This window comes from Cryptomeria japonica, chromosome 10 (genome assembly GCF_030272615.1).
Source record: "Cryptomeria japonica chromosome 10, Sugi_1.0, whole genome shotgun sequence".
NCBI lineage: Eukaryota > Viridiplantae > Streptophyta > Pinopsida > Cupressales > Cupressaceae > Cryptomeria > Cryptomeria japonica.
In genome coordinates this window covers 448,505,164-448,527,434 of record NC_081414.1, presented here as the reverse complement: position 1 = coordinate 448,527,434, position 22,271 = coordinate 448,505,164, and the positions used below count along the sequence as shown (strand labels likewise).

The 22,271-nt window shown below is 36.2% G+C and overlaps 1 protein-coding gene across 5 annotated transcripts in view; it reads right to left on the bottom strand.

The window, feature by feature from the left end:
- LOC131067514 (uncharacterized) overlaps positions 1-8,867 on the bottom strand; it is a 95,877-nt gene extending 87,010 nt beyond the window's left edge. The window contains exons 1-3 of one of the 5 annotated variants that reach the window (XM_058002543.2): positions 8,570-8,867; positions 8,431-8,467; positions 8,239-8,340 (exon numbers count right to left, since the gene is read on the bottom strand). In XM_058002543.2, the coding sequence (XP_057858526.2) occupies positions 8,239-8,340; positions 8,431-8,467; positions 8,570-8,712 (282 nt within the window). In that variant the 5' untranslated portion in view covers positions 8,713-8,867. The remainder of the gene's footprint in view (positions 1-8,238; positions 8,341-8,430; positions 8,468-8,569) is intronic. The other 4 variants (XM_058002544.2, XM_059213480.1, XM_059213481.1 and 1 more) reach the window with 4 other exon arrangements.
- Positions 8,868-22,271: the final 13,404 nt, after the last annotated feature.

Below are 22,271 nucleotides of genomic sequence, written 5' to 3'. Positions count from 1 at the left end.
GTGGCCCCGTTGTCCATAAACAAACCATTTGTTGCCCCTTAAGGACCTCTCAATCGAAAAGGGTGACTTCTGGGTACTCCAGATAAGGTGGCAATAGTGCTGCGTGGAATTTCTTTGGTTGCAATATCTTCCAATTCTACTTGTTGTGGTTGATCCTCATGCTCACTTTCATCTCCACTACTAGTCTCTTGCTCTTCTAGTTCTACATCATCTGATATGACCTCAATCAAATGGGCCTTACCTTTTCCAAGACAACGATGTCCTAACTCCCATGGTTCCTTACAAGAAAAGCATAGCTTCTTTCTTCTCAATTCATTCCTAGACTCTTGATCACCCTTTGGTGGTGTATACTTATGCTAACTAACACCCTTTTTATTTGGTTTCCAAGCACTGAAGCTTTTCTTTTGTGGCTGAATGGAAGGTGTAGTTTCAAGGTCAAGAGCTAAACCAATAGCATCATGCAACATATCAGGCTTATGTGTCTTGACCAATCCCCTTAATCTATCACTTAACCCTTCTACAAACAGCATGGTGACCCTTCTTTCTAACATGTCGGGAACCATGACCGCAATCTTTTGGAACTCATTAATATATGCTTCTACATGTCCAGCCTTTTTAAGCTGAGCCAAGTCCCGGTAGTAAACCTCAATGTCCTTCCGATCAAAGCGGGCAATCAACTTACTAACAAATTCTTCATAGGAATGTATCATGGCATGATCTTGTGATACTAAACCATGGCGCAACCAATCATAAGCTACTCCTTTCAGATGCATGGTGGTAAACTGTATAGCTTTATCCTCCTCCATGGGTTTAAGTGATAAGAATGTGTCTAGTTTATGCACCCATGATCTAGCACTTGTCTTTCTGCTCCCATCGAATGTCGGTAAAGGAACCTTATTTAATGCTTCCTTTTACTCCTTATGTTTAGTGCCTTGCCCATTTTGCCTTCTAGGCCCTCCGTCTTGCCTTTCCATTCTGAATTTGGCTTTATCTTTCTACCGATTCATGAATTGATTCAGATTTAATAATGTCCTGACTTGTTCCCGAAGTGCAATGTAGTCGTCATAAGCAGCTATGACATCGTTCGTGATATGAGTCTCTTCAACCTCTTCTCCAAGAACCTCTTTTGCTTCATTTCTTCTTGGTAGAAATGTAGGTCTAAGTGGCCGATCAGACCTAGTATTTGCTGTCCTAACAGCATTAGAGGCTGCTCCAGCACAGTTTTCATGACCTATCTCACTACCTTCACCATCTTGACTTCGTGCCTACGGCTGCACCCTTAAATTACCAATTGCGTTCAGAAGCTGCTGATGTGATTGCATGAAGGTTTGCATCATCTATTGTTGTTGTTGAGCCAACTGACCCAATACATCTTGTATGTTGGGTTGACCATTTCCACCCTCATTCAGTTGCTCCGCCATGATCAAAGGATCCCATTCTTCTACTACTTCCTGTTCCTGTCGTTCCACTCTACGTCTGGTGTAATATTTGTGTAGCCCAATTTTTCGTGGGTTCATAGAATCGATTCACTACAATGATTACCCCTGATCTGCACTAAAAAAAATTCACTTCTCCCTTACAATCAACTAGTTATTTCGTCAAACAGTTGCATATGTTTTGGAAATGCATTATTAGTTTGCAGATTTGTTTGTGTTTGGTCATGTGCCTGGTCTCTCTACTGAAATCCCAATAGGCTGGCAAGATCACCAACTCTGATACCACTGTAAGAATCCCCTGTGGAATATAGCCCAATTTTATTATTCTGAATAACAGATGCTTCGATTTGTGTTGAAGTGTTTCTTGTATGTCGAGTTAACGATTTTAGAGTTTGGCCTTTACACCTGTTTGTAACAATTTTCTTTTTCCAGACACAAGTTCTTTGGCCTTTAACAAGCAAACATTTGTCAACAATTGGTCACAAAGGACTGTTGGATTGTATTTCTTACTTGTTTGATTTAGTTTAAAGCATCAATAGTTCCAATTTGCATATCTACAAAGTATATTGACAATTAATACATAACAGTAGATTCCTTCGATTGATTGCTGAATTTTGATTACAAGTGGATAGAAATACATCAAACCATATCCAAACTCCAAATGACAATTTGCAGTTATGAGCAGAGATGATTCATTAAAATAACCCAAACTTAGATTGAATACACTTCACTTACAAGCAAAGGGACCTCTACAAATTCCGTGCAGATTATGGTGCAGGAATAGTCTTGAGAAGAAGTAACAATTCAAGTGAAGGCCTTGAATGATCAACAACCTAGCCACTAACTCCAGCTCCAAGATATGTCCACTTCATATACTCTACGTTGAATGCTCCAAACTGTGCCAGGCGGAATAAGCTTGCATTTTTCAAGCCCACATAAAATGACAGCAAGTACACTCAAGCACCCACGCCTATGTTCTCAGCCGGCTCTACTACCAGTTGCATATGGGGTTGAAGAAGCCTGATAATAAATTATGGTGTCGTCGCAGGAAACAGAAGATCTTGTTCTGGTTCATGTAGATATTCAGAGCTGCACCTACCAGAACCCACGACTTTTATCTATAAACTCGAGGCCTCTACGCATCTATTTAGTCACCACGGGAGTGCTCTGGGTTTGCATCTAGAATGAGGACCTCTAGGGTTTCGTCCAGAGCTCAAGATACGTTATGCAGAGCAAAAAACAATAGACAAAATGAAGAATCGTGAATAATGATCCCCGTCCAAACCTGATTTTGTTTTATATTGTGCCTTTACTTTTTCTTTTTCAACCTTGGTCATACACGATGATGATTATTATTTTGTTTTAGATGAGCCGCTTCACTCAATAGTTGGGCTTCAATACGATTTTACAAAGGCATGAGAATAATTATATTGCCTTCCATATAAGTCGCTCCAATTGAATAAATTTAATTTAGCCTTTACAAAAAATGTTGCCCCCCTTGACACATTAATGTGTTGGCCTAGGAAAACTTCAAGTCATCACTTAAAGTGGCCCCATTAAAAATAATTAAATATGAAAGACTAAATACTTTAGCTTTTGACCCTTTTCATATTTAATTATATTTTTTTATTCCCTTTAGAAAAAAATTGAGTTTCGCTAGCCTTCAGAAATAGTAAAGGCTAGCGAAACTCAATTTTTTATTTGCTCGTCAAGTGGAAGGAAACATTACACAATCATCTCCCATACCAACATACCATAGTGTTCCACCTCCTTATTCTCAACCTCCACCCACATACAACAATATTACTCCTCCATCACAATCCAAAATGTCCAATTTCAATCCTTCTATCGAAGCAACCCTTAACAACTTAGCCCAAACTATTACATCCTTACAACATAAATTGGCTTCCATTACTCAATCCAAGTTCAATGTCCCTACATTTGATGTAGCAAGCCCATTATCTGATGACATTGTCTTTGTTGTCCCTCCTAAGCATATGGAAGTCCCTCAATTGGAGTTGTACAATGGAAAAGGTGACCTCTTGACTCATGTGCAAACATTTTAAACTTTGTGTAGTGATTTTGCTCATGACCAAAGACTAATGGCTAAATTGTTTACTAGAACCCTTAGGGATAAAGTTTTGCAATGGCATTGTTCGTCTCCTTATTCTATCACTTCTTTTCAACAATGGGCTAATGTTTTTATTCAACAATTTCAAAAATAATATTGGTCCTAAGATTACTTTGACTAATTTGATTCATTGTAAGCAAGGAGTTAAAGAAAAAGTGACTAATTTTATTGGTAGATATAAACATTTGTATTATCAAATTGCTTGTCCTATGTCTGATCATGATGTTCAAAGAATTTTTATTGCTAATTTACAAAAAGACATTAGAGATAAGCTTCTATTTTTTGAGTTTACTTCCTTTACGCAATTGTGTGTAGCGTTTCATAACTATCAGCTTCAAGTGAGTCAATTTGAATCATCTCCTTCAATGGCCCTGGTTGATAAGAATGAGAGTGCTAAACATTTTTTTGTGAAGTTTAAACCTAACAAAGGATACATCAAGATAAATGACAATATCAATACTCAAGTGGCAGCCATGACATCAAGTGTGGCCCCTTTATCCAAATACTTTAGAAAAGAATTTACTCCTCTTTCTAAGTCTTTGCATAGTATAATGTCGAGATTGATAAATGCTAATGTGTTGAAACTTCCTCCCATTTTACCAATTGTCTCTTCTAAACCACTGCCACCTTATCACGATCTCAAAGCCTTTTGTCAATATCACTGTCACCCTAGCCATGATACTAAGAAGTGTTATACTTTGAGGAGTAAGATTCAAGACTTCATTGATAATAATGCTATATCCGTAGCCGGTGTGAATGGCAAAGGAAACAAATCCATAGCACCTCCTAATAAAAATCTCCAAATCTTCACCAATCCTTTGCCTTCTTACTCTACTAATGTTGTTGAGTCGAAGTCTCTTGCCTTTTCTCCCGATGACCTTGGTGTAGAATCTAATAATGTTGTGGATCTTGTTGACAAACCTACACCTCCTAAGGACATATGCATTACCTTTGATCCTAGTGAGACTATTGTTGCACCTCATGGCCCATTGTATATCTTTACGAAGATCAAATACACACTCTCATGAGGAGTGCTCATTGATCTAATGTGTATGGTGAATGTGATCACTGAAGAATATCTTTACATTTTACAATTGCATCAAGTAACATATGATAAATCTGATGTTATGGTCAAGGTGTATGATGGTTTCTCTTGCCCTACTATTGGTTCTATTACCCTTCTCGTCGAGGTTGGTATTAAGTGCTTTGATGTGATTTTTGCTATTCCTACATCTAATCAATTTCGTGTGAAGTTGAGACATCCTTGGCTCTCTTCCATGAAAGCTATCCCTTCTACCATTCATAAATGTTTAAAATTCCCTCATAATGCCACTATCATAACAATTAATCATAGCCTTTACCAACCCACGGTGAAGCGGGAAAATTTCACCTTTGATTACTTTTGGTCTAAACAACTTGAGCCTCTTAAGCCTCGAAGTGATGCCCTTTTTCTATCTTATCAAAAGTGGAAAAATGAGATGATCATATCTTTGAGTAAGCCTAGAGACCCTAGACCTATTCCTCCTCATCATGGACCTAGTATCCTTCCTACACCTTTTATTCCTCCTATATATGCCGTTGTACCACCTCCTACGTCTTACAAAGGAAAGCGCTTGCAATCTCCTATTTCTCAACCTAGTAGGGCCTTCCCCGTTCCTCCTCCTTTAAAGGAAGAAAAGAAGCCTATGTCTATTGATCCTCAACCTTCACAAGTCTTGGCTAAAACTAAAAGGAATCATTGTGCGAGAGAACGCTGACAAAGACGTCATGCTAGAGCTCATGAACTTGCTTCCCAATCCGTTTCCTCCCCAAAGACACCAAATGTTGACTTGATCCCATTTGTTTAGTCTTCATCTAACCCTAGGGAGGAAGTTCAACCTAAATCACCAAGATTTAAAAATGCTTAAGAAAAATGATGGTTCATGCTCTTTTCGTAATAGAGATTCTATTTTTATTAATCTAGATGAAATGGATGATGATGTTGCTCATGCTAACAATGTTGATTCTAATGATTCTGATGATATGTACGAGCTTGTTGATGTTAATCATGATCTATCTTCACATTTTTCAAAAGTATTAGCCCTAGCTCCTAGTGCCAAACAAAGTGACTCATCATTAGAGCATGGTCCTTGTTTGGTACTTGTAGTAGCTCCATCTACTGTGCTCGAAGTAGCTCCTCTTGCATCTTGTCCACCATCCCAAAATAATGTTCAGCAAGATTGTGAGGTGAATGATTTGATTGATTAACTTCATTCGTGTTGTAGATCCTCTCTTGTCGATTTGCTTGTTTGCAATGTGCTTCCCCCATGATGTGTTTTTGTGTTATGTTAGGTTCTCTTTAGATGACCCTTATTACTCCGTTGGTGCAAGGTATTAAAGAGGCCGAATCTGTTGTGACATTCTTCCATCTCAATTCTTCTATATGTTGTCCCTTTGTGTTGTCTACTTGGGGATGATGCAAAAAGCTAGGATCTCTTTTAGTCTCTTCCATGTTGACTCAAAAGACACATGTCCTCTTCTCCTATATGTTTGTAGTTCCACTACCTTTGGGGGATGAGGTCAATTCATTAAAAATATTTATGATATACATTATTTATCATTAAAGCATACAGACCCCAAAGTTAGTGGATCCCTTATGTAACTTTTTCATATATGTTTTGTGACCATTATACTTTGATTTGTCCTTTCTTGGGGGCATCTCATTGTGGTAGCATGCTTGTCTTTTGGATGCATGCTACCTTAAGCAATTGCTCTTAATAAGGCGTATGCAATCCCTTTAACGTGGGGGCATACACTCTGCTCAATGTTACACTTTATGCACACACCGTGACATGTTTCGATACTCAAGTTCCTTTGCAAACTAAGCCTTTTGCTTTGTAATTTAGTATTTTTCGTTTTTCATGACTCATAGTAAGCAAATCTTACTAGGCTAGCAATCATGTTCTCTCTCTCTTTTCCTCTTTCTTATAATGTTCCTTTTATCTTGATATTATAGTATGATCCTAAAGTCCCTGTTAGCTTAGTGTGTCTTGTCTCTTTGATATCTTGATGAAAGTTTTCAATGCAAACCTTTGTACTTTACCATGAGTATGCCTAGTCTCATACTTCTACTAAAGTGGGGGCTAAATGTAGCATCTTAAATTGTACTTGCCTACAATTTTGTCCTCACTTGGACCTCATTTTGGCACTTCGGCTTCCGAAGCTTCATTGAAGTGCTAATTCTGCTCACACAACCTATCAAACCTACTTTATCATCACCTTCACAGTCTCCCCCCAAACCTAGAGCTCTAATTTCTAGGACCATGGTGTTGGACACCCTGGTTCTAAATCAGGACCATGGCACCCAACACCATGGTCCTCTCAAAAAGGGCCCAATTTGGGGCCTCATAACGGTCATAATTTAGGCAAGGACCTATGTCCTATGTCAGCCTACTCCAAAAGATCAATTTGATTTTCAGGTAAACATGTATAAAAGGAGGTCTACCCCTCTCATTTGAAACCTAATCAATTCAAGAAGGCAAAATTGAGATTCTAAATTCAAGTGAGCAAGCAATTAGTTTTTCATCAAGCATTGGAGTAGAAGTGAAATTAAGTTTCAAACATTGAAGATGACATCCATGATCTATGTTTTACGAAGACAACATACATAAAACCCTAATTCCTTTGAGAAGGTCAAACAAAACTTCATGAAGGTATATCATTAGTGTTTCAAGCACTTTCAGTCTTTCCCACAAAAGGAAAGTATTTTACTGCAGTCTTTCATTACATTTATCAATTCAATTTCATGGTTAATTCTAAAATCGAGGTTTGACCTAAGGCAAACCCCTATTCCCAAAACATTTCCCTTTCTCTCTGTGTGTAGGAACAAGTCCAGAGTTACACTCGAGAGAATCGACAGAGTTCACAAAGACGGACAGGTTCAACTTTCGACGGCGGAAAATTCGAAGGACCATGACGAATTGATACTTACCTGGTCCCAAAAAATCAGGCCAAACTTCTAAGAGCAGATTTGAGACAACTTATTTTGCCCATATCCAAGTTAGTGGCTCCGTGGGACATCTGTAGCTTACTATTTCTGTCAGATTAATTCATTATCACCTATTTTTGCCCTAATCATCAACAATCAAATCAATCCAATCCAAGAAGGAAAAAGCCCCTAAGAGAAAGTCGGAATCTGATCAAAATCTCAATCTTCTAAGAATAGATCTATTAGAGTCCCTCTCCTTCCAAATGTAATGGTTAATTAGATCATTTAGTGGATTTATTATCTTAATTTAACCCTAAGCCTAATTTTCCCACCCATTACACTATCATGTTTTGTTCATATTTGCACGTTAATGGAAATTGTTAGCTGGTTATGAGATGTTCTCTTTACATTCTATCATATTTTCACACAGTATGCTACAGCAACTTAGTCTGATTAAGGAAGATGGAATGGAGCTAATAGAGTTCAGTAGCTTCAGTTAATCTAGTTGTTTGGCACCAGCTAGACTGTTACAAGGTAACAGTCAAGTTTAACTTAAGTTTAACTTAAGTTAAACCTAAGGAATTAGTCAGTAGTTATTGAATTAGTTTTTTTCCCAGGTAGTTGTAAAAGTGAGCAGCAAGAAATTTAACATTTTGTATTATATTAACAGAACAGCTGGAAAAAATGGTTGGAAGATAATTTACCCTGTCCTCCACAGCCTGAGAAATACTAATGTTGAGTGGAATGTGAACGAAGCGTATATGGCTACCTCTTATGAATATCAGTGGGAGCTTTTTCTCTACGCCCTGCAAGCGCAACATGGCTACCCACAATTAAATAATCAAGTTATATTAATTTTAAACTAAGATATAAAGTAAAGAAAGAAATAGTGATACCTGGACATCCTCGACCAGGGAATCCTTTATTATAACGCTGCAATGAAAAAATGAAAAATGTTGTGGGAAAAAGAGGGGCATAGGTGATAAAGCAAGAGAAAGAGAACGAAAAAGAAGAAGAGGAGGAATGGTGATTCACTTGATGGCGTCATCGCAGTCGTCGAGCAAGCCTCTGACACAGGTGTCATTCCGCAATTCGACTAAGATGTGGGTTCCCACGAGTGCCTGAATGGCGCACACCAGCGATCTTTCTGATCTTCTCGCATTGTTTCGCATTCCCATTCTCCTCTAATACGCCTTTCTCTTTCTAAATTATATATTGAAATAGCCTTTCTGTTGCCAAAACCTGCTTGCTGCGATTTGTTCCGCTGAAGGTTTTGAGTTTCCCGCGATTCATTCTTCCCTTAGTTTTAAGGTCGAAAGGAAAATAACACTCAAATAAAATATCCTTGGACCAAATAATTAAGTAAACAATAATAATAGTAGCAATTGCACCAAGTGCAATGGGTATGTCGATAGTGTGGAAGGTTAATAATCAAAGGAAAATTTGGGTCTATTTTTTAGCACACATTTGTGCAATACATGAGGTAAATTTATTGGCGTGATGTTGTTTTTGCAACAAAGGTATCAATAGAGAACTAATAGCTTCAAATCAATAGTGATCCAATCACAATTAAAACAAAACCTTTGAATTGAGAAGATAATTAAGTTTCATTGTCAATAGGCTCATGTTATGTATATGAAGAGAGAGAGAGAGGGGCGGGGGGGGTGAGGGGTCGGGAAGAGATAAAGATAGATAGAAGTAGTGGGGAAGATAAAGGTAGAGATATGGAGATTGAGAGGGAGAGATGGAGAAGAATAGATAGTGAGATAGAGTTATATATATATATAGAGAGAGAGAGAGAGAGATATTTTGGTAGAGATAGAGAGGGATACAGATAAATAGAAAGAGAAAGGGGAAGATTTCTCTCTTTGTGTACATCTCTCTACCTCTTCTTTTCCTACTTTTTTTTCATTTGATTCCCCTCTCTTTCTCCTTCTTCCTTTCTCTTTTATCTCCTTTTGCCTCTTTATATCTTATCTCTATCTCTCACTCCCTTCACTATTTCTCTCTTTTCTCTCTTTCTCTTTACGTCTCTTTCTCTCTATGTATTACAAACAATATTAACATTAATTGAATGATAAATTCAATATTAAAAAATGAAAAATTATTATAAAATTAAATAAATATAATTAAGTTCTTAAATAAATTACATTTTAAAAATTAAAATTGTATTTTAAATTAAAAAAATAAAAATAACCAATATTAAAATTGCTAAAGGTAAAATTTTAACTTCTATATTAAAAGTCGCAACTAAAACCAAATTTTAAAAGTTAAACAATAAATGAAACTTTAAAAAAATATTTTTTTGATTTTGATTATGTATTTTTTTGTTATCTCTTGATATCATAGATTCGTTGCTAAATAGAAATATTAATAATAATCTCTTTTAAAATATAATAATAATAATGTTATTCAAATTAATATAACTTTTAAATATTGTTATTTATTATTTTATATAAATTTGAAATTGATTTTAATGTATTATATGTGTAAAAAATTACTTTATAGTAAAAATGTAATATAAAATAAGAAACAAAATATAAATGAAAATAAATGTATTTTATTATTTATTTTTTAAAATATTCTTTTTTTTCCTTTAATTATTTATAATATTGTAAATAAATTATAAATTTATCTTTATTTTTAATTAAATGTGTTATTATGTGTAATTTTTTTTAAATATAATATAAATTAATAAATAACATTTAAATTAAAATATATATATTTAATGTTTTTCATTTATCTAAATTATTTTATATAATTTCAAAATTCACTTTAAATTTGATTTTAAAATATTTTTATATATTAAAAATTACTTTACAATCAAAATATAATATAAAATAGTAAACAAACCATATAATAATAATAAAAAGAATACACTATAAGTTAAAAATAAAAATAATTTCAAAATTCACTTTACATTTGATTTTGAAATATTATTATATATAAAATACTATTTTATGATAAAAATATAATTTCCTAATTAATTCATAGGAAGTATCGAATTGTCTTTTTGTTTTTTTTAAAGGTAAAGGAATATTTAATTAAGTGAATTTCTTTAAGGTACTCTTAAATCCCAAAATTGTGGGTGGGATTTCAAGAGAGGAATACGTGGTTACATAAAAGTAGATCTTCAGAAATCCTTATTTTTAAGATGTTTTCTAGAACCGTTAAAGTCAAGTAATTACACACAAGGAGGAGGAGGTCATTTGGCCTTTCTTAACGAAAGCTTGCAAGTATAAAATTTGACGGTTTAAATTGACGCAATCGTCTTGCGAATTTTTCAGCCATCGATTTTCATTAAAAAGAGGTCATGCAGTTCACATAAGAAATGTCGATATAATGATCAGAACGAGAGAACAGGAGGAGTGGGTGTCAGAAAGCCCATTTGACATTCGCAGTAACCGATTTGACAATGCTATATAAATATTAATGAAGGTTGCATGAGGCAAACGAACAATTTAGATTTTTCTTATCGCCTTGCATGATTTCTAATCAATTCTCAGTCATAGATGTGATAAAGCGGTAGTCCATTTTATATAAGGAGATGCCTTCGGCGTAAAAAGCTGTAATTAAGAATGGTCATTCCAATAATAAAAGTAATTAAATTTTAAAAAAATAAATAGTTTAAATGCAATAGTTAGTTGGATTTTAGATGAAGAAATGTATAATTGAAGTTGTTATAAATCAATTATCTAATACCTTGAAAATTAAGGTTTTTGTCTAAATGAATGTCAATGAATTTACTAAATAGTTGTACTTCACTCTAGTTCAAATTCATTCCTAGAGAACAAATGTGGTACATGGAACTAAATCTAGATTCATGGAAGTGAACTAGCAAAAGAATAGTGATTATAGAAATGCTCTTTGGCTCAATGTGCCTATGTCGCAAGCAAGGTGGTGGCTAGAAAAATGGTAAATTTAAATAGTTTAAACATGATGGTTAGTTGGATTTTAGATGAAGAAATGTATTGTTGAAGTTGTTATAAATTGATTATCTAATACCTTGAAAATTAAGGTTTTGTTTAAATGAATGTCTATGAATTTACTAAATAGTTGTACCTCACTCTAGTTCAAATTCATTCCTAGAGAACAAATGTGGTACATGGAACTAAATCTAGATTCATGGAAGTGAACTAGCAAAAGAATGGTGATTATAGAAATGCACTTTGGCTCAATGTACCTATGTCTCAATCAAGGTGGTGGCTAGAGAAATGGTTTAAGAACTTGTTAGGCAAGGATTTATTCTCCTCTGGTCAAGATCCTAGGTGGATCAATTTAATGCTTATAGAACAATAATGAAAAATAGCAAGAAAGCATGCAGAGATGCCCAAGATGATGTATGTTGACATTTTCGTTAATAATATTGTAGACACCTTAAATTGTCCTAGCTTAATTAAATAAATATTTTATTTAATTAATTATTTTATCCTAAGCCTTGTATTAATTAAATATATTTTTATTTATTTAATTAATTCATTAATCTTTTCCTAGCCTTTCCTTATTTAAATAAATATTTTTTATTTATTTAAATTATCCTTTCTTAAATTAAATAAATATTTTATTTATTTAATTGGCCCCACCTCTTCTATTAATTAAATAAATCTTTATTTAATTAATTAATTCATTAGCTTTTCCCTCATGACACTTGTCATTCATCTCTTAATTTACCTTTAACCACCTCCCTAGTATTTTTATATTTTCTATACCTACCCTCTAATCTTAGCCGACCATTTCTCCCTCGCCTCTTAATTCTATCCCTCCATTTCTAGGGTACTCTCTATAAAAGAGGATCCTTATCAATCCTAATGCAAATCATAATCCTAATGCTCATACAAATCCTCATAGTGATCAAGCGTCTACACAACCACAATATGTTCTTTATTGAGCTCTTGTGCACACATAAAATCTGAGAGCAACCAACATATCAAAGCAAGATCAATGAAGATAGGAAACAATGGAGATCAAACCCTAATGAGCATGTGATGGTATAATCTTTCATATTTATTGTTTTGCATGTTTCTAGGTTCTTCATTGGTGTATGGTGGATTTCATTGTAGAACTGGGGCTTTATGTAATTGGATCTTTGTTTGGTTTTACAATATTTTGAATTCTCAATTTCACCGTATACATTTTGGCACACCCGGTGGGACCTAGTCCTTAATTTTCTAATATTTTAGTGTTGTTTAAGTGTTTTCAAATTTGTAAGTCCGACATTTGTAATGATTTTGCTTCTTATTGTGTGTACGGCTCATCTTGTCATGTTTTTGGATTTTTGTCGTGTTTATGATTTTGGGTTTTTGCGGGTTTTGTTTGGGCACATATATGGTTGTTATTATCGTGAATTTGTTAGGCCTTGTTGTGTTTATAGTTTTTGATTAAGTGAAAAGAAGGTTTTGAAGGGGCCCTGAAACCCTTTACATCAGATTATAAAAAGATAAAACATTAAAATCCCAACTAGATAGAACAAACCACAAAAAGGAAACAGTTGGCTGAAATGAAAAAGCTAGCAAGAGCCCCAAAAGAAAAGGACAACACAGAAACATAAAAGGGATAGCCCAGAACCAAGAAAAAGAGGCCTAAGAAAAAAAATAGAAGCTCCACAACTTCTTGCTCCAGTTGGACCATAGAGGCAGCAACACTCTTCAAATCCTCTAGGTCCTTGGCTTGTTGAGCCATCTTTTGCATACTTGCTCGGGTTCTCTTCCTATGTCTAGTAGCTCCCCCTTCAAGGGTCGGAACCTTATCCTCAGTAATATCTATTGTGTTCTTTTCCTATTGGATTTGTTCCAATTTTCTAATCATCACACTGAAGCTATCGATAGAGGCTTTCAGAACTTTATGGCTTTGTTCGCCAATTTTCTTCAGAGTATTCTCATGGTCGAGAACCCTCTTCTCCAACTCATTGAACCTAGCCTCCACCGCCTTGAATTGAGAGCCATACGCTCCAGTGATAGTCTCTGCATCGTTGATGTCTTTAGTTAATTCATTAAAGTAATTAGGCAGGGAATTGAGATTACCTGTCCCAACAGCTTCTAAAGTATCCACTTTTCTAGAAGATTCCGCCTGTTTGGTCTTCAAGCTATCCATTTTTTAATAGAGCCATTCAATAACCTTGTAAAACTTCGTCATCCCATTCATCGTGATATGAAGCATGGTCATAGGAGGATTGTTGCTACCTTTGTTGAACTCTGGAAAGACAACAATATTATCTAGGGTGTCCACATCAGCAGCAGTAGCTTTGTCAATGGATGGCAGAGTCTCACCTTCCATCACCATCTTCCCTTCTTTCTCAACATCACAGGCCTGTTTTTTAGGGTCCTGAGAAGTAGAATGGATCTTAGAGCTATCGTCCTCCTTTTCCGGGTAGATATCAGTAATGACAGGGCTTCGCTTAGTTCTCTTCTTGGGTGGTGGGGTTACATAATCGCTATCAATCTCCATCCCCTCATCATCCTCATCATCTTCTTCAAACCAGTTGTCCTCCTCCTACATCTTACTCCTATTTCTTTTAACCCCTTTTCCAACTATATTTTTGCCCGACCCAAAAGCCGTATCTTTATCCTTCCCCTTTCCACTTCCTTTAGCATAGGTAACCTTGTCGAAATCCTCTTCCAACTCTATATCAGACCCCTCATCTTCACTGTCATCTAATTTTTCAAACTCACCTTCTGAGTCCAAAATCTCAGTGATAGAAAGTTGCACAAAGGAGGCCTTGACATGATTGTATAAGAGCAACATTAACCCTTCATGCATGGGAGGGTTGCTATCCGGGTTAGCCCTAAAATCCTTTATGCTAGTATTTAAGGAGCTAAACAGGTAGAAGGGACTGGACACCAAATCTTTATGGCGAAAGTGATTCAAGAGCACAAAATGATATCCATAAACACGAGAATATATACCATCAAGAGTCACATATTGCATCATAGCAAACATAACCCATCTCCATACCTTTTTAATCACCTTCGGCGAGTAGTAGGTCTCAGTGGATTTCACCAATTTGGTTTTCTCAACTTCTTCCTTCGAGAATCGCTTAATAGCTTGCCTCAGTGAGCTTTTTGTCCCTGTAGAATTTTTTGCCCTCCATTGGCATCCCAGTGACTTCAGCAATCATCCCTTCATCAATTTCCACCTTTCTTCTGCCTATCGTAATTTAGCCCTCCTTCCAATTCTTCTTGAATAATCTTGTAACAATAGGATTTTTACCCATATACCCTGTCATCTTAGCAGTCTCCAAAATAGCCCATGCTTTCAGCTTCTTCTTCCATTCATCACAAGAAAGTAGCTCAATCCTTTTCATGTTGCCTCCCATAGCATCAATGGCATAATTTCTCCCTCTCTTCACAGTCCAGAATAGGGAAAAAATAGAGACCAAAGTGCATAGCAGAGAAACCATCAAGATAGAAATAGGCACCCAGAAAGCGTGCAAAGTCCCATTTGCATTAAACGCCAGCTCAAGCTTTGAGCGCCGCTCTTTTCGATTCATTATGGCAACTTTCATTGATAAGTACATTGTAATCATCACTTATCACTCCCTCTTTTCCATGCACACGATCATAAATGAGGATGGCATGGGCCTCATGAAGAAGATCCATCTCACATCGCCAGCTGATCAATTGTTCATCGTGGACAACCATGTTGGCAGCCCAATCAGCCATAGTATTGGTCTCTCTATAACTGCGAGAGATAACACACTGCTCAAAGGACTTAATTATCTCCTTGGTCTGGGATATAATGTTTTTAATGGTCCATGACAGGGAGGATGGACCCTTTAGGCATTTAACAATGTTGTTAGAATCTCCCTCGAGCCAAACTTTATTATATCCCAAAGATTTAGCAAGGGCAAGGGCTTGATAAGCTGTCATGGCTTCGACTAAGTGGTTGGTCTGGGGTCCCATGGTGAGCGCCACCGCCACAATACAATAGCTTGCTTCATTTCTTATCACTCCCCCACACCCAGCCGGCCCCGAGTTTCCCTTGGCTGCCCCATCAAAATTAGCTTTAATCCAACCAGTCAGAGGAAAAGACCATTTACTATTTTCTCTCTTTTCCATCTTATCACCCTGTCTATAGAAGCAGAAACATTCCAATTACTGAACAGATCCAATTCCTCCTTGCTCTGAAAAAGAAGAGGCTTACCATCAGCTTTCAGATTTTCCACAATGGCCCACTTAATTTTAGAGAACACCACTTCAGGAAAGGAAAAGGAGTCTCTGAATATTTTGTTGTTCCTTTCTTTCCAAATTCCCAAAACCACATGAGGCAGAATGAGGTCCCAAAGTTGTTTGATGGAATTGTTCGTAGAGAGGCATCTCCAACCAATGAAACACTCTTGAATTGAAGCAAGAAAAACCCAATTCAGATTTCATAGCTGTAAAAATTGAGACCAAATAGCATGAGAGAAGGAGCAGTGAAGAGCAATATGGTTAACATTTTCTTCCTCACTAAGGCAAAGGTAACACCTATTAGGCAAAAAGAAGCCTCTTTTGCAGAGATTGTCAGTGGTAAGGATTTTATTCTGCAAAAGGATCCTAAAAAAAAGATATTGATCTTGGGAATAAGACCAGGAATCCAAGCTTTAGACCAACAAGGGGAAGGCTCTAGAGAGTGGGACATCAAAAGGATAGCCGATGCCACTGAATAACTACCGGAAGAAGGTCCAACCCAAATAATTCTATCCTCAAGCAAAGAGTCCACCAAAATAGAATTGAGCGGGACCATAACAGGGTTAAGGAATGGGTCTATGGAATTCAGATTCACCCATTGGTTGTCCTTCCAATAATCAGCCACCTTGGTTCCAAATCTATCCTTGCACACAGAGATAAAGGGAGAAAAACAATCCTTGCTTGAGAGGGGGATCTCCAACAGCCAATTATCCTCCCAAAATTTGACTTTACTACCATTACCAATAGTCCATCTTTTACCTATTCCAACAACAATTTTAGATTGAGCAACATTATTCCAAATCGCAAAACTAGAAAGGGCTTCAAAGGAATTAAGAAACTCTACAAGAGACATCTAAGGTTGCATGTATTTAGCTTTGTAGATTGAATTCCATTCACTAGTTTTCCCAAACAATCTCCAGATTTGTTTAGCAAGAAGGGCTTTATTAATGGTTTTAATGTTTCTCAGACCAAGGCCACCCACTTTTTTAGGTCCACCATCATTACCACTAGCTTGATTGGGATCCTCCTCCAAAATTGTCACTTCAAAGTCATGGGGTAATCTTGCACCATCTTGAATTAACATGTGTAGAAAACATTGGCGATCTCTTCTCATAATCGTTTCAACCAATCTATTAAATCGCTCATTGAACACGGTGTCTTATGAACAATATTCGTCCTTAGACCATCACTTCAGGTTTTTTGAATATTCGTCCCTATTTCAAAAACCTGAAGTGACCAATATTCATGCTTACACCAATTATGCTAGAAATACTTATGAACAACCCCGTGCACATACTTTCCAAGGCTGAAGGAATACCAATGCTTACATTCAATACAAGAGAATACCCAAGATCGTGATAATACCTACACAAGAAGACCGTGTGTCAGATTTCATGACAATACTCAAGATCATGCCCACAATACCAATCATGTCCATGGTCATGACACATATACTTGTCTTAGGCTTAGTGCACCTCATCATAATACCATACCATGTGGTTCATACATTTACTACACTTCTCCACCATCCAAACATATATATGATCAATATCGTCCTTACATGCAATATATCCCTCCTCCTCCACTTGGTGGCTTAGGCATGGGAATACCTCAAAGAGACAAAGTACCACGTAGTAGTGATTTGCAAAAATAGATCAAGGAATTGCAAAAACAAATACCAAGTATGCAAACACCAACAAAGGACTATACAACTCATGACATATGTCCTTATCTATTTGATAGAAGCATACCAATGCCTCCTTTTCCTTTGCATTTTGTGGTACTAAAGTTTGACAAGTATAGAGGAAAAGGAGATCCCAAGGCACACATTAGAGATTTTTTCACGGCTTGTATAGAGTTGGCAAGAGAAGACTCTTACTTAATGAGATTATTACCACAAAGTTAAGGTGGACAAGCCATGGAATGGTTTTTACAACTACCACCTGGGATCAACTCATGGGGTGAATTGGCAGAGGCGTTTATACAACATTTCTCATATAACATTCAATTTGAAGTATCAGTGACCACATTATGCAATACAAAGTAGAAAAATGGAAAATATTTTGGGTCATTTTTACAACGATGGAGAAGCTTGGCTAGTCAATGCCCTGTCAAATTCCACAAAAGAAAATGGTTGGGATGTTTACCCAAAATGTGAACAAGGACATTGGATATGAACTTCATAAAGCTTGTTTGTCTACCTTCAAGGATGTCATTGAAAAAGGTCTATTAGTTGAGGAGGTCCTCATTGAGCAAGGCACCATCAAGTTATTTAAAGAAAACAATGATGATTCTAATGGGATTGACAAACCTTGATTTTGGAATAAGAACGAGAATACCATCAATGATGGGTTTGTGGATGCTGATATGGTAAAACCAAAGATAAATTTTCTCGGTGCCAGTTCATCCAATAATCAAGTAAATACACAAAGAGCACCAAGACTTCCAGGAACACACCTTTGGGAGAACCAATTGAAAGCGCATTGAAGAAGTTGGTTGCCAACAATCTCATTACATTACCAGATAATCAACCATTTGAACCAAGGGTAAAACCTTCATGGTGGAATGACAATGAATTTTGCAAATATCACAAGAGCAAGGGCCATAGGGCTAGCAATTGTCACAAATTAAAGAATCTCATTCAAGATCTTATTGACAATAGCACAATAGAAGTTGATGGTAATACTTCCAATGAATAGCATGCAATGTTTAAGGAACCATTTCCAAAACATGATAAGGGAAAGACCCCTAAGACAGACAATAATGCCAATTACACTAATGTGGCCTATGATTATACCGTCAACCATATTATTGAATTGAACGATCATGTGTCTACCATAACCATAAAAGGAAAAACCCCTAAATACAATGTCACTACTCGAAGGGGTAAAGTTACTTTACAAGTTGCTCCATCTAAAATGATTCTATCTTCCAATAGTCAATATGACCTTGTAGATCAATTGGAAAGACACCTACTCTTATTTATATCCTTGAACTTTTATGCATTTCACCCTCGCACAAAGCTATTTTGGACAAAACCTTGCAAGAGACATTTGTTCCTGTTGACCTAAACATGGACCAGTTTCAAGCCATGGTGGGACACCTTTATACCCCCCATTGCCTTACATTTGCCAAAGAAAATGATGCATCTCCACAACTACCTCCCAATGCACCACTTCACATTGAAGCTTTCCTCCATAAACACTGTATAAAATGATTCTTGGTAGATGGAGGAGTAGGTCTCAATATTTGTACATTCAAAGTAGTTTCAGCATTGGGATTCTCTAAAAACCTTATGGATTCTAGAAAGAAGATCACTATAAAGGCATATGATGACAAATAATGCTCCTCAAAAGGAACGGTCACTCTACCTCTAAGAGTTGCTCCAATAACAGAGGATGTGGTTTTCCAAGTCTTGATCTTGATCTTACATACAATATAATTTTGGGAAGACCTTGGATACATGCAATGAGAGTAGTGCCTTCGACTTATCATCAATGTTAAGTTCCAACACAATGGAACATAGGTCATAGTTAAAGGGGATCCAAATCCATACATGTATTGCAACAATATTCGACCAAGACCTGAAATAATAGTTTCAATAAACCAAGAAGCGAGTCCATCTTTGGCATACATTGATCCAACATCTCTACAAGCTTCCACTTCAAAGCAAAAAAAACTTAACGAAAAATTCAAAGACAAAGCCATGAGAGAATACAACCTAAATCAAACCATGTATCTAAGGCAATTAATGGACTCTCACAAGACTTATGGTAGACCACATCCTTCAAAGTAGATATCAACAATCATTATTAAATGGGATCCCACCGCTTTCAAAAGACGAGGTGAAATTGGAAGAAGAAGATATCTACAAGATGCTTTACAAAGAACTAGAAGAACAACCTAATCAAGTCCACATCACAAATACCAATTGAAAACTATGGAAAAGGCTTCAAGCTTCTACAAAATATGGGATATGATGGAAAAGGCCCTCTTGGCCAACAAAAGAAAGGTATTGTGGAACCATTACAACCTTAGTTAGTACCAAAAAAACAATGAACAAAAGGACTTGGTTTCATACCAATAAAATTGCGTGGTCTTTATTCTCAAGCAACATTACAAATTACTTATCCTGCTTCCACCAATGACCAACAAAAAGAAAGACATTATTCGATAGATTTAAATGAATGGGAACGGGGTTTTGACAAATCATCCAGTGATTATGAGCTTGCAGAAACTTTCAAAGAACTTGGTGAACCCACTGAAGAAGAAAAATCTAGAGAACTATTCAAAGTTGGTCAAGCAACATCATCTAATTCTACATCCCAAGATAGGAAATATAATGGCAAGGTGTTGATAAAGATAATTTGGGATCTCGAACCCTCTACATCTCAAGGCTCTAGGAGAAAACTGTGAAAAGTGATAACTGTTGTTGCTGAGTGTCCTTCTAATGATGGCAATTTATATTCTTTTACAATCAAGACTGATGGGGAGAGTATGAGCGATGACCCTGATGATTTTATTGACATACCCTAAGATTCTTGTGTCTTTATTCTTACACCCACTGATTTTGAACATACTGATGGTGTTCCCCTCATTCACCCTTGACTCATTGACTAGGACCAACAAGGACCTCCACAACTTGACACATTTCAATTTAACGATGAGGCCTTCATTGATTACCTTGACATAAGAGATGATCTCCCCCTTAGGGACCATAAAACAAGATACACCATTGAACTCAATAGCATGGCATACTTTGGAGAGGTTTCCAAAGCTTCCATTCACAAAAATATTAAAATAAAAACAAATGATGGGTCATTTAGTGAAAACTGCACTTTGGCGCTTTCTGACCTCAAAAAGGTAAAAAGAAAGGACGTATAAAATGGTGAAAACCTCTCTGAGGTGCAATGTTTGACACCCTTCCCATGACATAATATTAGGAGAATTCATCTATGTTGATTGAAGAAACCATCAAAACAAACATTGGGACATAAGAGGTACCACATTACATTTTCCTTGCATAATCATTGACAAAAATTGACCAGCCAAAGTTCACAAAGTTCTTCATAGAGAGGGAGATAAATTTTGTATGGTCGTATGTAGATATGCTAGGACTTGATCCTGACTTAGTTATGCATCACTTGACAGTTATTCCAAACACCAAAATATTCAAACAGAAATTGTGAAAGATGCATACATAGGTGGCATTACTAGTGTAAGCTTTAAAAGTTGTTAGATGTTGGCTTCATCAGGCTAATTGAATTATCTCTAATGGATTTCCAATCTTGTACAGGTAGGAAAACTAGATGGTAACATATAGATATGTATCGATTTCAGAGACATAAACAAGGCTTGTCCCAAGGATGACTTCCCATTACCAAACATTAATTTGACCATCAATCTCACAGCTGGCCATGCAATGTTATCACTTATGGATGGATTCTTCGAATATAATTAGATTAAGATAGCACTTGAAGATAAACACAAGATAAGATTCACATGTCATTGGGGTAATTTTTGTTGGAATGCCATGTCCTTTGGATTGAAGAATGTAGGTGCCACATATCAAAGACTAATGACAAAAATCTTTCATGACATCATGCATATTAACATGGAGGACTATGTAGATGATCTTTTAGGAAAATTAGTTATAAGGGAAGAACATTTGGATGTCCTAGCATTGGTTTTCGATCGCTTGGAGAAATATAAAGTCAGATTGAATCCCAAGAAATTTGTCTTTGGAGTGACCTTTGGGAAACTCGTAAGATACATAATTTCACAGTGAAGTATCGAGGCAGATCTGGCAAAAGTCAAAGCAGTTTTAGAGATGCTTCCTCCTAAGAACATCAATCAACTCAAACAATTACAAGGAAATCTATAGTCAATTCACAGAGTCATAGCGTAACTCGAAAATAAGTGTCATCCATTTCAACATTGCTTCACAAGAACATCAAATTTAAGTGGGATGATGAATGCCAACAAGATTTACAATTGCTCAAGGAATATCTTGAATCCACTAGTGTGCATGCCACCAATTCAAGGAAAAAACATTGTTACTCTACATATTAGCAACAACGACAACACTAGGGACTCTTTAAACACAACAAGACCATGAAGGAAAAGAACGAGCCATCTACTACAGGAATCACACATTGGTAGGATATAAGCTTAATTAAACTCCAATTGAGCATGTGTCTTACCATAATTTTTGCTTCCTATAATTTGTGTCATTACATGTTAACACAAAACAAGGGTCATATAAAGAATTGATCCACTAAAGTATCTATTCAATGAAGCAACTCTTACAAGTAGGTTGGCTAAGTTAATAATGATGTTAAGAGAATTTGATGTTGAGTATTGTTCGATGAAGAAATTTTAGGAGATAACAAGTATGTTAACAAAAAATAAATCAAAGGACATGTCATTACATATCAAATTGCAAATGCGTAGATGATCGATGATTCTCCTCTTGTATCATATTTTTTTAGACAAATCCATCTTCACAGTGACCAATTCAAGATTATAGCAACTATACTTTGATGGATATTTTACACAACATTGAGTAGGAG